Raw genomic sequence first — 10,000 nt, forward strand, 5'->3', positions numbered from 1 at the left:
CGTACATCAGTGTGTGTGTGTGTGTGTGTGTGTGTGTGTGTGTGTGTGTGTGTGTGTGTGTGTGTATTTATCTGTTTGTTCCTTTGTTCAAGTATATCGTTGTTTACCAGTGTGTGTATGTGTGTGTGTGTGTGTGTGTGTGTGTGTGTTTCCGCCCAGGCCATCTGTTAGGTCACGCTCGAGAGAGAGAGAGAGAGAGAGAGAGAGAGAGAGAGAGAGAGAGAGAGAGAGAGAGAGAGAGAGAGAGAGAGAGAGAGAGAGAGAGAGAGAGAGAGAGAGAGAGAGAGAGAGAGCGCAGCAGCAGCAGTAGTAATAGTGTAACATTTCTCACGACGATAAAAGATCAAGAGGAAGGACAGGAGGAGGAGGTGGAGGAGGAGGAAAGGTCGAGGCTACTGACCGTCTTGTATCTTCCCTCCCACTCATCTCTCTCTCTCTCTCTCTCTCTCTCTCTCTCTCACACACACACACACACACACACACACACACACACACACACACACACACAGTCCCGTTACAGAAACCAAGATTTTTTAATGTACTTTTTTTCATCATAATTCTTAATCATACAAAAAATAAACTATATATTTACTTCCTAAGTGAGGAGGAGGAGGAGGAGGAGGAGGAGGAGGAGGAGGAGGAGGAGGGACGATAATGTGAGGGTTATAGGAACACGTAGAAGTAGTAGTAGTAGTAGTAGTAGTAGTAGTAGTAGTAGTAGTAGTAGTAGTAGTAGTAGAAGAAGAAGAAGAAGAAGAAGAAGAAGAAGAAGAAGAAGAAGAAGAAGAAGAAGAAGAAGAAGAAGAAGAAGAAGAAGAGAGAGAGAGAGAGAGAGAGAGAGAGAGAGAGAGAGAGAGAGAGAGAGAGAGAGAGAGAGAGAGAGAGAGAGAGAGTAGGGTATATTTGCTAAGAGAAGTAGGCGTGGAGAAAAGAATGAAAGGAAGGAGGAGGAGGAGGAGGAGGAGGAACAAGCAGGAGAAAGAAGAGGAGGAGGAGGAGGAGGTGAAAACTGTTTGGTATGGAGAGAAGAGGAAGAGAAAGAATAATGAAAGGAGGAAGAGGAGATGTAGGAGGAGGGGGAGGTGAAAGATGTGGTGATGAAGAGGAGGAGGAAAAGGAGGAGAAATTAATAAAAATAAAGCTATTTCTATTTGACAAAAGTACACATAAATATTTACCAACCAATAATAAAACGAAATTAAAAAATTAAACAAACAAATAAGTGAATAAATAAATAAACAAATATAGTGTACATACCATACTGTAGGTCAAACTTGCAATAATACTTTAATTTGTCGTGAAAAATGAGTTATTCACACTGAAGACGGAAAAAAAATATTATGATGTAGAAATGCATAATAATAACAATAATAATAATAATTAGAAGAATCTCATTGATAAACATTGCAGCCTCTCACTCTAAACTGGCTGTAGTGGAAGTTACCAAGGTTTTCAAGGATGTTTTCACGCATCTAGTGATGGATTAATTACTATTCTGCATAATTGGTGGAAAAAAAAATTCTCATAACCTCCGTGGTCTTTGAAAATAATTATGAAAAAGACTGTATTTCATTATTAATGCAATAAATGTATCAATGAATCATCAGTCAGAAGAGAGCGTTCATAAACATTCCAACCTCTCATTGCGCCTATATTTAAGAAGCCGTAGTGGAAGTTACCGATGTTTTCAAGGGTGTTTTCATGCATCCACTGATAGATTAAGATTAACTGCTATTCTGCATAAATAGTGGAGAGAGAGAGAGAGAGAGAGAGAGAGAGAGAGAGAGAGAGAGAGAGAGAGAGAGAGAGAGAGAGAGAGAGAGAGAGAGAAAACACGTCTAATAACCTAAGTGGCCTTTGAAAATATAGTTAGGAGAGAAGAAAGCGTTGAAGACTAGGAGCAAGGGGAGTGCGCTATACGGCTCACAACACCCTATGGAATTCACTGACCTTCCTTCCTTCCTTCCCTAAGTAAGCTAAGTAAACGCTTTCATTCTACGAGAATCTTGATTCCTCCCTCCCCCTCTCTCCCTGCCTCCAAGACACACTGCCCTCGTGACCGCAATCATGAAAAACGGAAATGTTAAGAGAAGATAAAATTCTCTCTCTCTCTCTCTCTCTCTCTCTCTCTCTCTCTGGTTTTTCCTTCTTTCCTTCTCTCCTTTTTCACATTAATCTCTTTCCCTCACTCTACCACTCTCTCTTCCCCCCTCCCTCCCCTCTCTCTCTCCCGGAACCATATTCTGAGTGACACACTAAGAACAAATTCCTCGGGTCTTGCAAGTCCGCCTTTTGTTTTTCTTGAGGCCCCTCAGTGGGCGTTGCAACCTGGCGCTGGAAAGAGAGAAGAGGTCGGGGGCCCCTGAGCGAGCGTGCCGCCAGGTGTATATATATATACAGGGGAGGCGTGAGAGCGGGCCAGCATTAGTGAATATTATCTTGCGGTGTTGTGAGCTGCGGTGAAACGCGATAATACTTGAATGTACAGTAAGTGACTACGTACATGTAACACCTAAGGCTGTTAGTTATGTTCGTGAAGTGTGACTGACATACGAGTGAAAAGAATAACATTTTTTTCTCTCTATTTTTTGCCTGCCTTCTTGTACCATGAATAATAGAATCTACTAATATGACTTGGTATAATGTACTATTAATTATGGTGGCGGCCAGTAACTGATGTGCAAGTGAAAAGAATAACATTCTCTCTCTCTCTCTCTCTCTCTGTTTTATCCAGGAATTCAGACTGAATGCTATGAAAACGACAGACACACAAACAAACAGGTTGACAAACAAAAAGAAACACACAGTAACAATAATAATATACGCTGTGTGTGTGTGTGTGTGTGTGTGTGTGTGTGTGTGTGTGTGTGTGTGTGTGTGTGTGTGTGTGTGTGAACATATGCTGTCACACACACAGGTGATAATAATGATGATGGTGATGGTTGTGGTGGTGATTGTAGGGATAGGAATGGGAAGGAGTGTGATGATGGTGGTAATGGTGATAACATAATAGTGATAGATGGTGTGAGGAAGTGTGGTGATGCTGGTGACAGTATGATGGTGATAAGATGATGATGATGGCAGAAGGCTGGAAAAAAAAATAAATAAATAGTTTGATGGTGGTGATAATACGATGGCGATAGAAGGCAGGCAGAATTGTGCCTCTGATGGTGATGGTGGTAATGGTGATGATAGTGATAGCGAAAAGTAAGAAGCACAGTTTTGATGGTGATGGTGATGACAGTGATAATATGATGGTAATAGGAGGTAGATAGGTGAGTGCTGATGATGATAATGGTGGTGATGGTGATGACAGTGATAGCAGCAACGAAAAAGTATGCTCTAGTGATGGTGATGATGATAATGACAGGAGGTATAGGAAAGATTGTGCTGATGATGGTGACGATAGAGATAGGAGGTAGGAAGAAGCGTGCTGATGATGATAATAATGATGATAGTGACGATTGTGGTAGGTGGTAAAGGAAGTAGCGTGATGGTGATGATAATGATGATGGTGATGATTATGATAAGTGAAAAGGAAGAAGTGCGCGCTAGTGGTGGTGGTGGTGGTGATGGTGATTAAAGGCAATGACCACAACGGGAGGCTGCGTGTGTGATAGTGGTGGTGGTGGTGGTGATGATTGTGATTAAAGGCAATGACGACAACGGGAGGCTGCGTGTGTGTGATAGTGGTAGTGGTGGTGGTGGTGGTGGTGGTGAATGGCGGACATCGGTCAAACTGTAACTCGTATAACTGTTTTCTTTCTGCACCAATTATCTTTTTTTTCCTTGTTTACTTCTTCCTAAGACTTTTTTTCTTTTATTTAGCTTTTTGACGACTTAAAACTTTTGAGAGAGAGAGAGAGAGAGAGAGAGAGAGAGAGAGAGAGAGAGAGAGAGAGAGAGAGAGAGAGAGAGAGAGAGAGAGAGAGAGAGAGAGAGAGAGAGAATTTGCGATTTTTTTTTACCTACGGCTATTTATCTATACATTATTGTTGATATTGTTGTTGTTGTTGTTGTTATCATTACTATTAATATTATTATCACCGTTGTTACCACCACCAGCACCACTACTACTGCTACTACTACTACAATCACCATTAATATTACCACTATTACTATTGCAGGAATGGCGCGGTGGGCAGGTCTGACTGGCGTGGTGATGGTGGTGATGGTGATGATGGTGAATGGTGATGACGTGGAGGCAGAACAAGCGGAAGCAGACACCACCAATATGAAAGCGACAGGTGAGAGAGAGAGAGAGAGAGAGAGAGAGAGAGAGAGAGAGAGAGAGAGAGAGAGAGAGAGAGAGAGAGAGAGATTGTGATGGTAGTAGCAGTATCACTATCAGCACCACCATCACACAAATAAATAAATAAATAGAATAAATATTAGACGCACCTATAATTTAGTAAGGTATGTATAGGACAACACATCACTCATTCTTAGTCATATTTTCCTTAATATTTGACCTACAGTCATGAATGAGATACCTTAAGAAGCTCCTATCATTCTCCTCTACAATGGTGGTGTTGTTCAACCCAATGGTGGTTTAGGACAGCAGGGAGAAGACACAATAACACTATCAACGCTATAAACTCCCACTCCGCCAGCGTGGGTGGTGTTCGTTACGCTAGCAGCGGCACTGGCTTCAGCTTCCGCGCCTGCACACACGTCTTGCCCAATGTTGGTCTTTCTCATCTGCCCTCACTTCTCTCCCAACATCTCGAAAATAATAATAACTATAATAATAAAAATATTTCACTGTGCCCTGAAAGTTCTAAAAATTTAACTCCTTTTGTCTGGAGTGGACAAACACTGGCTTAAGTTTACAATGAGCCACGCGTCAGGACGAGGCCACACCACTTCTGCCCGTCATTCTAGCCGTGTTTACCTAGACAGCGGTAAAACTCTAAGACTTTGTTTACTATATTTTCACTTTTTTTTTTATCTGTAATCGTTATTAAACAATTTATAAACATATTGAAGTTTGGGAACGTCCGTGAACTATGGTATCAGAGATGGTTTGGGCGTAGTCTCGCACCAGTGATCGTACCGTGCAGCACCACAAGTAACCACAAGTAACAATAAACACAGGCCTGCCTTATATGATGGGAAATATATTCCCATTTTAATAAAACACCACCACCAACACCATCATTACCACCCATACCATCACCCACATATATGAAATGAATGAAAGAATAAAGAAACAATATCTGGAATTTTAATACACGTATTTCCACCACAACCCCTAACCAGACCTGTAATCTTCCCAAACCACTACCACCACCATAGTCACACCTAACCTAACCTACCCTTTCACAGGTCGTACACTTTACGAATGGGGTCAAGAACTCCTAGACTGGATGGGTTTTGGTGATGACTATGACTATGACTATGACTACGACTACGACTATCAGCTCTACTATCCGTCCGGCTCGGCACAGATTGGGTACGGATTGCCCTCTGTGGGGTACGCGGGCCCGTCAGGTAGCAGTGGTAGTGGTCACGGTCACTACTCGTCCTACAGCAGCTACTCTCCCTATCCAGTCGTGCCTCACCCTCACCAGTTCTACAACGCGAGGAAGGATGAGTAAGTGTGTGTGTGTGTGTGTGTGTGTGTGTGTGTGTGTGTGTGTGTGTGTGTGAGAGAGAGAGAGAGAGAGAGAGAGAGAGAGAGAGAGAGAGAGAGAGAGAGAGAGAGAGAGAGAGAGAGAGAGAGAGAGAGAGAGACAGACAGATATCTAGATAGACAAGCAGACAAACTGACAGGCAGACAAAGAAAAGAATCACTTATAAAACTCATCTCTCCACCAACACCACCACCACTACCAATAATAGTAACAATAATAACTAATAATATCCCTTGTTTTCTTTCAGTTATGAGGACTCTTCTTGGTCCATTGGTGACATGGTAATGGGGACGGCTGCTCTGGCTGTGCCCTTTGTCCTTCTGGCCTCTGCTATGCCCACTAGCTTGCTTACTGTGGCTGTCAGGAGGTGAGTGTGTGTGTGTGTGTGTGTGTGTGTGTGTGTGTGTGTGTGTGTGTGTGTGTGTGTGTGTGTGTGTGTGTGTGTGTGTTGTTATTACTCTACCACTCCATTTGAGAAGCAGTAATATATCTTGTTTAAATGTATATATTGCCTCTTCATCAACAACCCTCTCTCTTTCATGTCCTTATAAGCAAACAATGTCCTTATAAGCAATGTCTTGTTATTCTCTCTTTATAAGCATCTTTCTATTTTTCTCTCTCTCTTTTAAAACTCTCTACAGACCATTCCAGTCACCATTCCAGCTGTTTCTTTCTCATATTCACAGCTATGCAATTTTTCCATCTTGTCTTGGTTCTTCTCCTCCTCCTTCTTCCTTATGCTTCCATCTCCAGTGCTCTTTTCTTCTTCTTCTTCCTTGTACTTTCATCTCCAGTGGTCTTTTCTTATCACTTTGTCCATCACTCCTCATGATGTACCATCTAAGTCTTGCCTCTTTCTGTCTGTCTATAAAACATCCTCTTTTTTCTCTCCCAGGTATAGTTTCGGTGATGGCTCAGGGCTGGAGGTTCAGTTGGGCAAGCCTCTTTCCATTCTGCCTTTACAAAGTAACCCTGCCTCTACTCTCTTGTTGTAAACAATGTCTTCCTCTCAGGCGCAGTTTTGGTGACGACTCAGCACTGGAGATGCAGGTGGACCCATCAGAGCTGCCCCTGTTGAACACCATCTTGGAGGCCAGGGACTTCACAGCACTGCTCTCCCCCAGTGCCAACGTAAGCTGTTCTGTGAGATCACCAAGATCGGTGAGAATGAGGAAGCGTCCTTCATGCAGCGTGCCTTCTACTATGTGGCTATGCTGTGAGTGTCCCCTGGCTTGCGTTGATGTGTGCTGTGACTTGCCATGACTGATTAAGCTTGATTTTCCTTGTAATTTCTAGCTTGTTGTCTATTGCAGGAGTTGCTATATCAGTTTGTTCTGTATTCCAGCACCCCAGACCGCTTTGCCCGCCGAGTTGGTCTAGCCAGGACCTTCAGGGCAGCAAGGAATGGAGAGTGTGAAGCCCTGGTGTGTGGCCCTGACTTCCTCTCCTCCCTGGCTCCCCCTGCTGCCCTCCCACCCTCCAACCACCTTCCTGAAGAACATTCCTCCTCCTCCTCCTCCTCCCCTGAGACTGAGGAATAGAGGTGCATGATTGAAAGATTTGGAAGTGTGATGATCTTAGACTTTTTGTATTTATTTATTTATTTTTTTATTGCAACAGTGACTCGTGACTGTTGACTGACTGTTTATCTCTCTCTCTCTCTCTCTCTCTCTCTCTCTCTCTCTCTCTATTAGTTCTCATGGTTTGTTCTTTCTCTCTGTGCCATAACAGTGCCACCTCTCGCCTTCCCTAAGTGATGCCTAGCATTTACAAAGCCAGGGAGAGAAAGTAGCACTGCGACTCTTTTGACTGTGATACTGATACTGAAGACTCATTATTTTATTGGTCTGAATGCATTGCTTACTGTAGACTAGACTAGACTAGACGAGGTGCTGCGCTCAACATTAGCGATGACTGGTGATGATACTGTACACTGTTACACTCCCTCCCTCTTCTTCACACTGCAATGACTGGTGATAATACTGTACACTGCTACACTCCCTCCCTCACCCTCACACTGCAATGACTGGTGATGATACTGTACACTGCTATACTCCCTCCCTCTCCCTCACACTGCAATAACTGATAATGATACTGTACACTGCTACACTCCCTCCCTCCTCTCCCTCACACTGCCACACTCATGACTCACTGCATAACTCATTCCCTCACACACAGACTCATGCAGAATTAGCATGTGGATATCAATTAACTATGACTTCTGTTACACTCCTTCCTTACTCCCTCTCTTTACTTTCCTCTCCCTCTCCCTCTTCACAGCACCACACACACACACACTGACTTGGTATATATGTTAATTCACCCCAACACAGACTTTTACAGGTATTTCTCATGATTTGCTCAAGTAGGCAAAAAATCAATAACTTTCCCAAGACTGTACAATAACTCTGTGTTCTTGTGACTGCACTGGTACCATGCAAGGCTCAAGCTTCAAGGCATAATGCATACAGCGCCACACACCAGCAGGAAGGCACTAGCATCCCTATATAAGTCTGTGAGTGAAGGATTTCAGCTATTTTCTTCCTTTTCTTCCTCATAAAAAAAGAGAATTTTTTTTTGTTGTTTACATTGAGAATAGCTGTTTAACTGTTAGTTTCCTTGTCTATTGAGACGAGAATTGAGTCATGATAGGATATTATTGAGAAAAGTGAGGAAAATCAGGATATTATAAAGGAAAAATGAGGAAAATTATTGATGTTTGCTCTGAGACTGATCAATTCTTAGTTTTCTTTTTCACTTGAGACTGACAACCAATCAGAGCTGAGATACTAAACTAACCAACCAATCAGAAACAAGAATTAGTAAGAGAAAATCAGCAAAAATATTTGACTGGGAGAAGAAAAAAGTGCCTTCATTTGCTGGTACCATGACTACTACTACTACTACTACTACTACTACTACTACTACTACTACTACTACTGCTACTACGGGTACTGTTAGGACGATGAGCCAAAGACTATGTTATATAATGCAGGACGCGCACCGACCATGACAAGGAAACAAAATAATAAATAATGTTTTCTCTCTTGTAAATCTGGATGCCTTAACTTCTCTCCTCACCAAAGACCTGTTGTATTTTGTACTGACACACCCGACACTGACACGGCTGACGGTGATGGTAGTGGTAATACATAGTGATAATGATAATGATAATGCAGATATTGATATGGAAAGTAGAGATGTCTGTTTGAATCTTGTATATTTTTTGTTATTGTTTATTAGTCATTATCACTGTTTTTATATCTGTTGAGAGTAATAGTGATAATGCTAATAGATACAATAACAGTAATAATAATAATGCAGAGAATGATAGGGAAATTAGAGAGAATTACTACATTTCATGAGTCCATTTCAATCTTGTATATTATTATTGGTGTTTGTTGTTCATTATCACTATTGTTATCACTACTGATGGTGATGGTAGTGATGATGTTAACAGTTACAAAGTTACCAAGAATGATGGAGAGAATAGAGAATACTATAATTTAAAAACCAGTTTGCATCTTGTATATTGTTGTTACTCGTCACCATAAGTCATCACCACTACTGTTATGACTGAGTTAGTTAGGAAGAAGTGTACTAACTCCTCCTAGTCTGTAACTCTTAGTAACTCTTGTGACACCAGACATAACTCAGACTCAGTAACTGTTGTTGTTGTTGTTGTTACTGATAATAGTATATACCGATATTTTTGATAGCTTAACAACACTTTATCAACTCAAAGGGTAGTGCATAAGAAAACCATTATAAGTTAATTTTTATATACAAATTGAAAGTTCTTTATCCAAAATTCTGAAATATCTGCTCATTACAAAATCTGAAAATCTAGAAAAATGTGGAAGATTGAGTTTTGAAATTAAATGTCTTATTTATTATTTTTAATACTGTCATGTACTGTTAATGTATTGCGTGTATTTCATGAATCTCCAGTCAAATATATATATATATATATATATATATATATATATATATATATATATATATATATATATATATATATATATATATATATATATATATATAGTAACAGGGGAAATGCATGTAATATTGTTGACAAGTTTCATGCAAGATACTTAAGATTATTTGTACTTTGCAAAGATATGTGTCATATTTGTAACTTGAAACTGATTTTCTGAAACTCAGCTCAGCCTGAAGAAATTAGAATATACAGAAAAAACACCGTATCACAAGACTCAAGTAAGATGCACACAAAAAATTAAAACTCACAAAGATGCATATCATATTTTTGACATGAAACCAATTTTCCAAAACACGTGACTCAAAAATTGGTCGAGACAATTTTGAATGAAGCATTTTCAGTTTGTATGATTTTTTTCAATGGT

The 10,000-nt window shown here is 40.8% G+C and overlaps 2 protein-coding genes across 11 annotated transcripts in view; one reads left to right on the forward strand and one right to left on the reverse strand.

The window, feature by feature from the left end:
* The window catches only part of LOC135093113 (uncharacterized), a 51,279-nt gene that overhangs the window by 11,630 nt on the left and 29,649 nt on the right, over nucleotides 1–10,000 (reverse strand). The window lies entirely within an intron of this gene.
* LOC135093114 (uncharacterized) overlaps nucleotides 2,398–10,000 on the forward strand; it is an 8,826-nt gene continuing 1,223 nt past the window's right edge. The window contains exons 1-6 of the mRNA XM_063992017.1: nucleotides 2,398–2,487; nucleotides 4,128–4,247; nucleotides 5,329–5,596; nucleotides 5,884–6,003; nucleotides 6,650–6,852; nucleotides 6,982–10,000. The exon at nucleotides 6,982–10,000 is cut by the window's right edge and continues 1,223 nt beyond it. Of these exons, the coding sequence (XP_063848087.1) occupies nucleotides 2,481–2,487; nucleotides 4,128–4,247; nucleotides 5,329–5,596; nucleotides 5,884–6,003; nucleotides 6,650–6,852; nucleotides 6,982–7,016 (753 nt within the window). The 5' untranslated portion in view covers nucleotides 2,398–2,480 and the 3' untranslated portion in view covers nucleotides 7,017–10,000. The remainder of the gene's footprint in view (nucleotides 2,488–4,127; nucleotides 4,248–5,328; nucleotides 5,597–5,883; nucleotides 6,004–6,649; nucleotides 6,853–6,981) is intronic.

Source organism: Scylla paramamosain, chromosome 41 (assembly GCF_035594125.1).
Source record: "Scylla paramamosain isolate STU-SP2022 chromosome 41, ASM3559412v1, whole genome shotgun sequence".
Taxonomy (NCBI): Eukaryota; Metazoa; Arthropoda; class Malacostraca; order Decapoda; family Portunidae; genus Scylla; species Scylla paramamosain.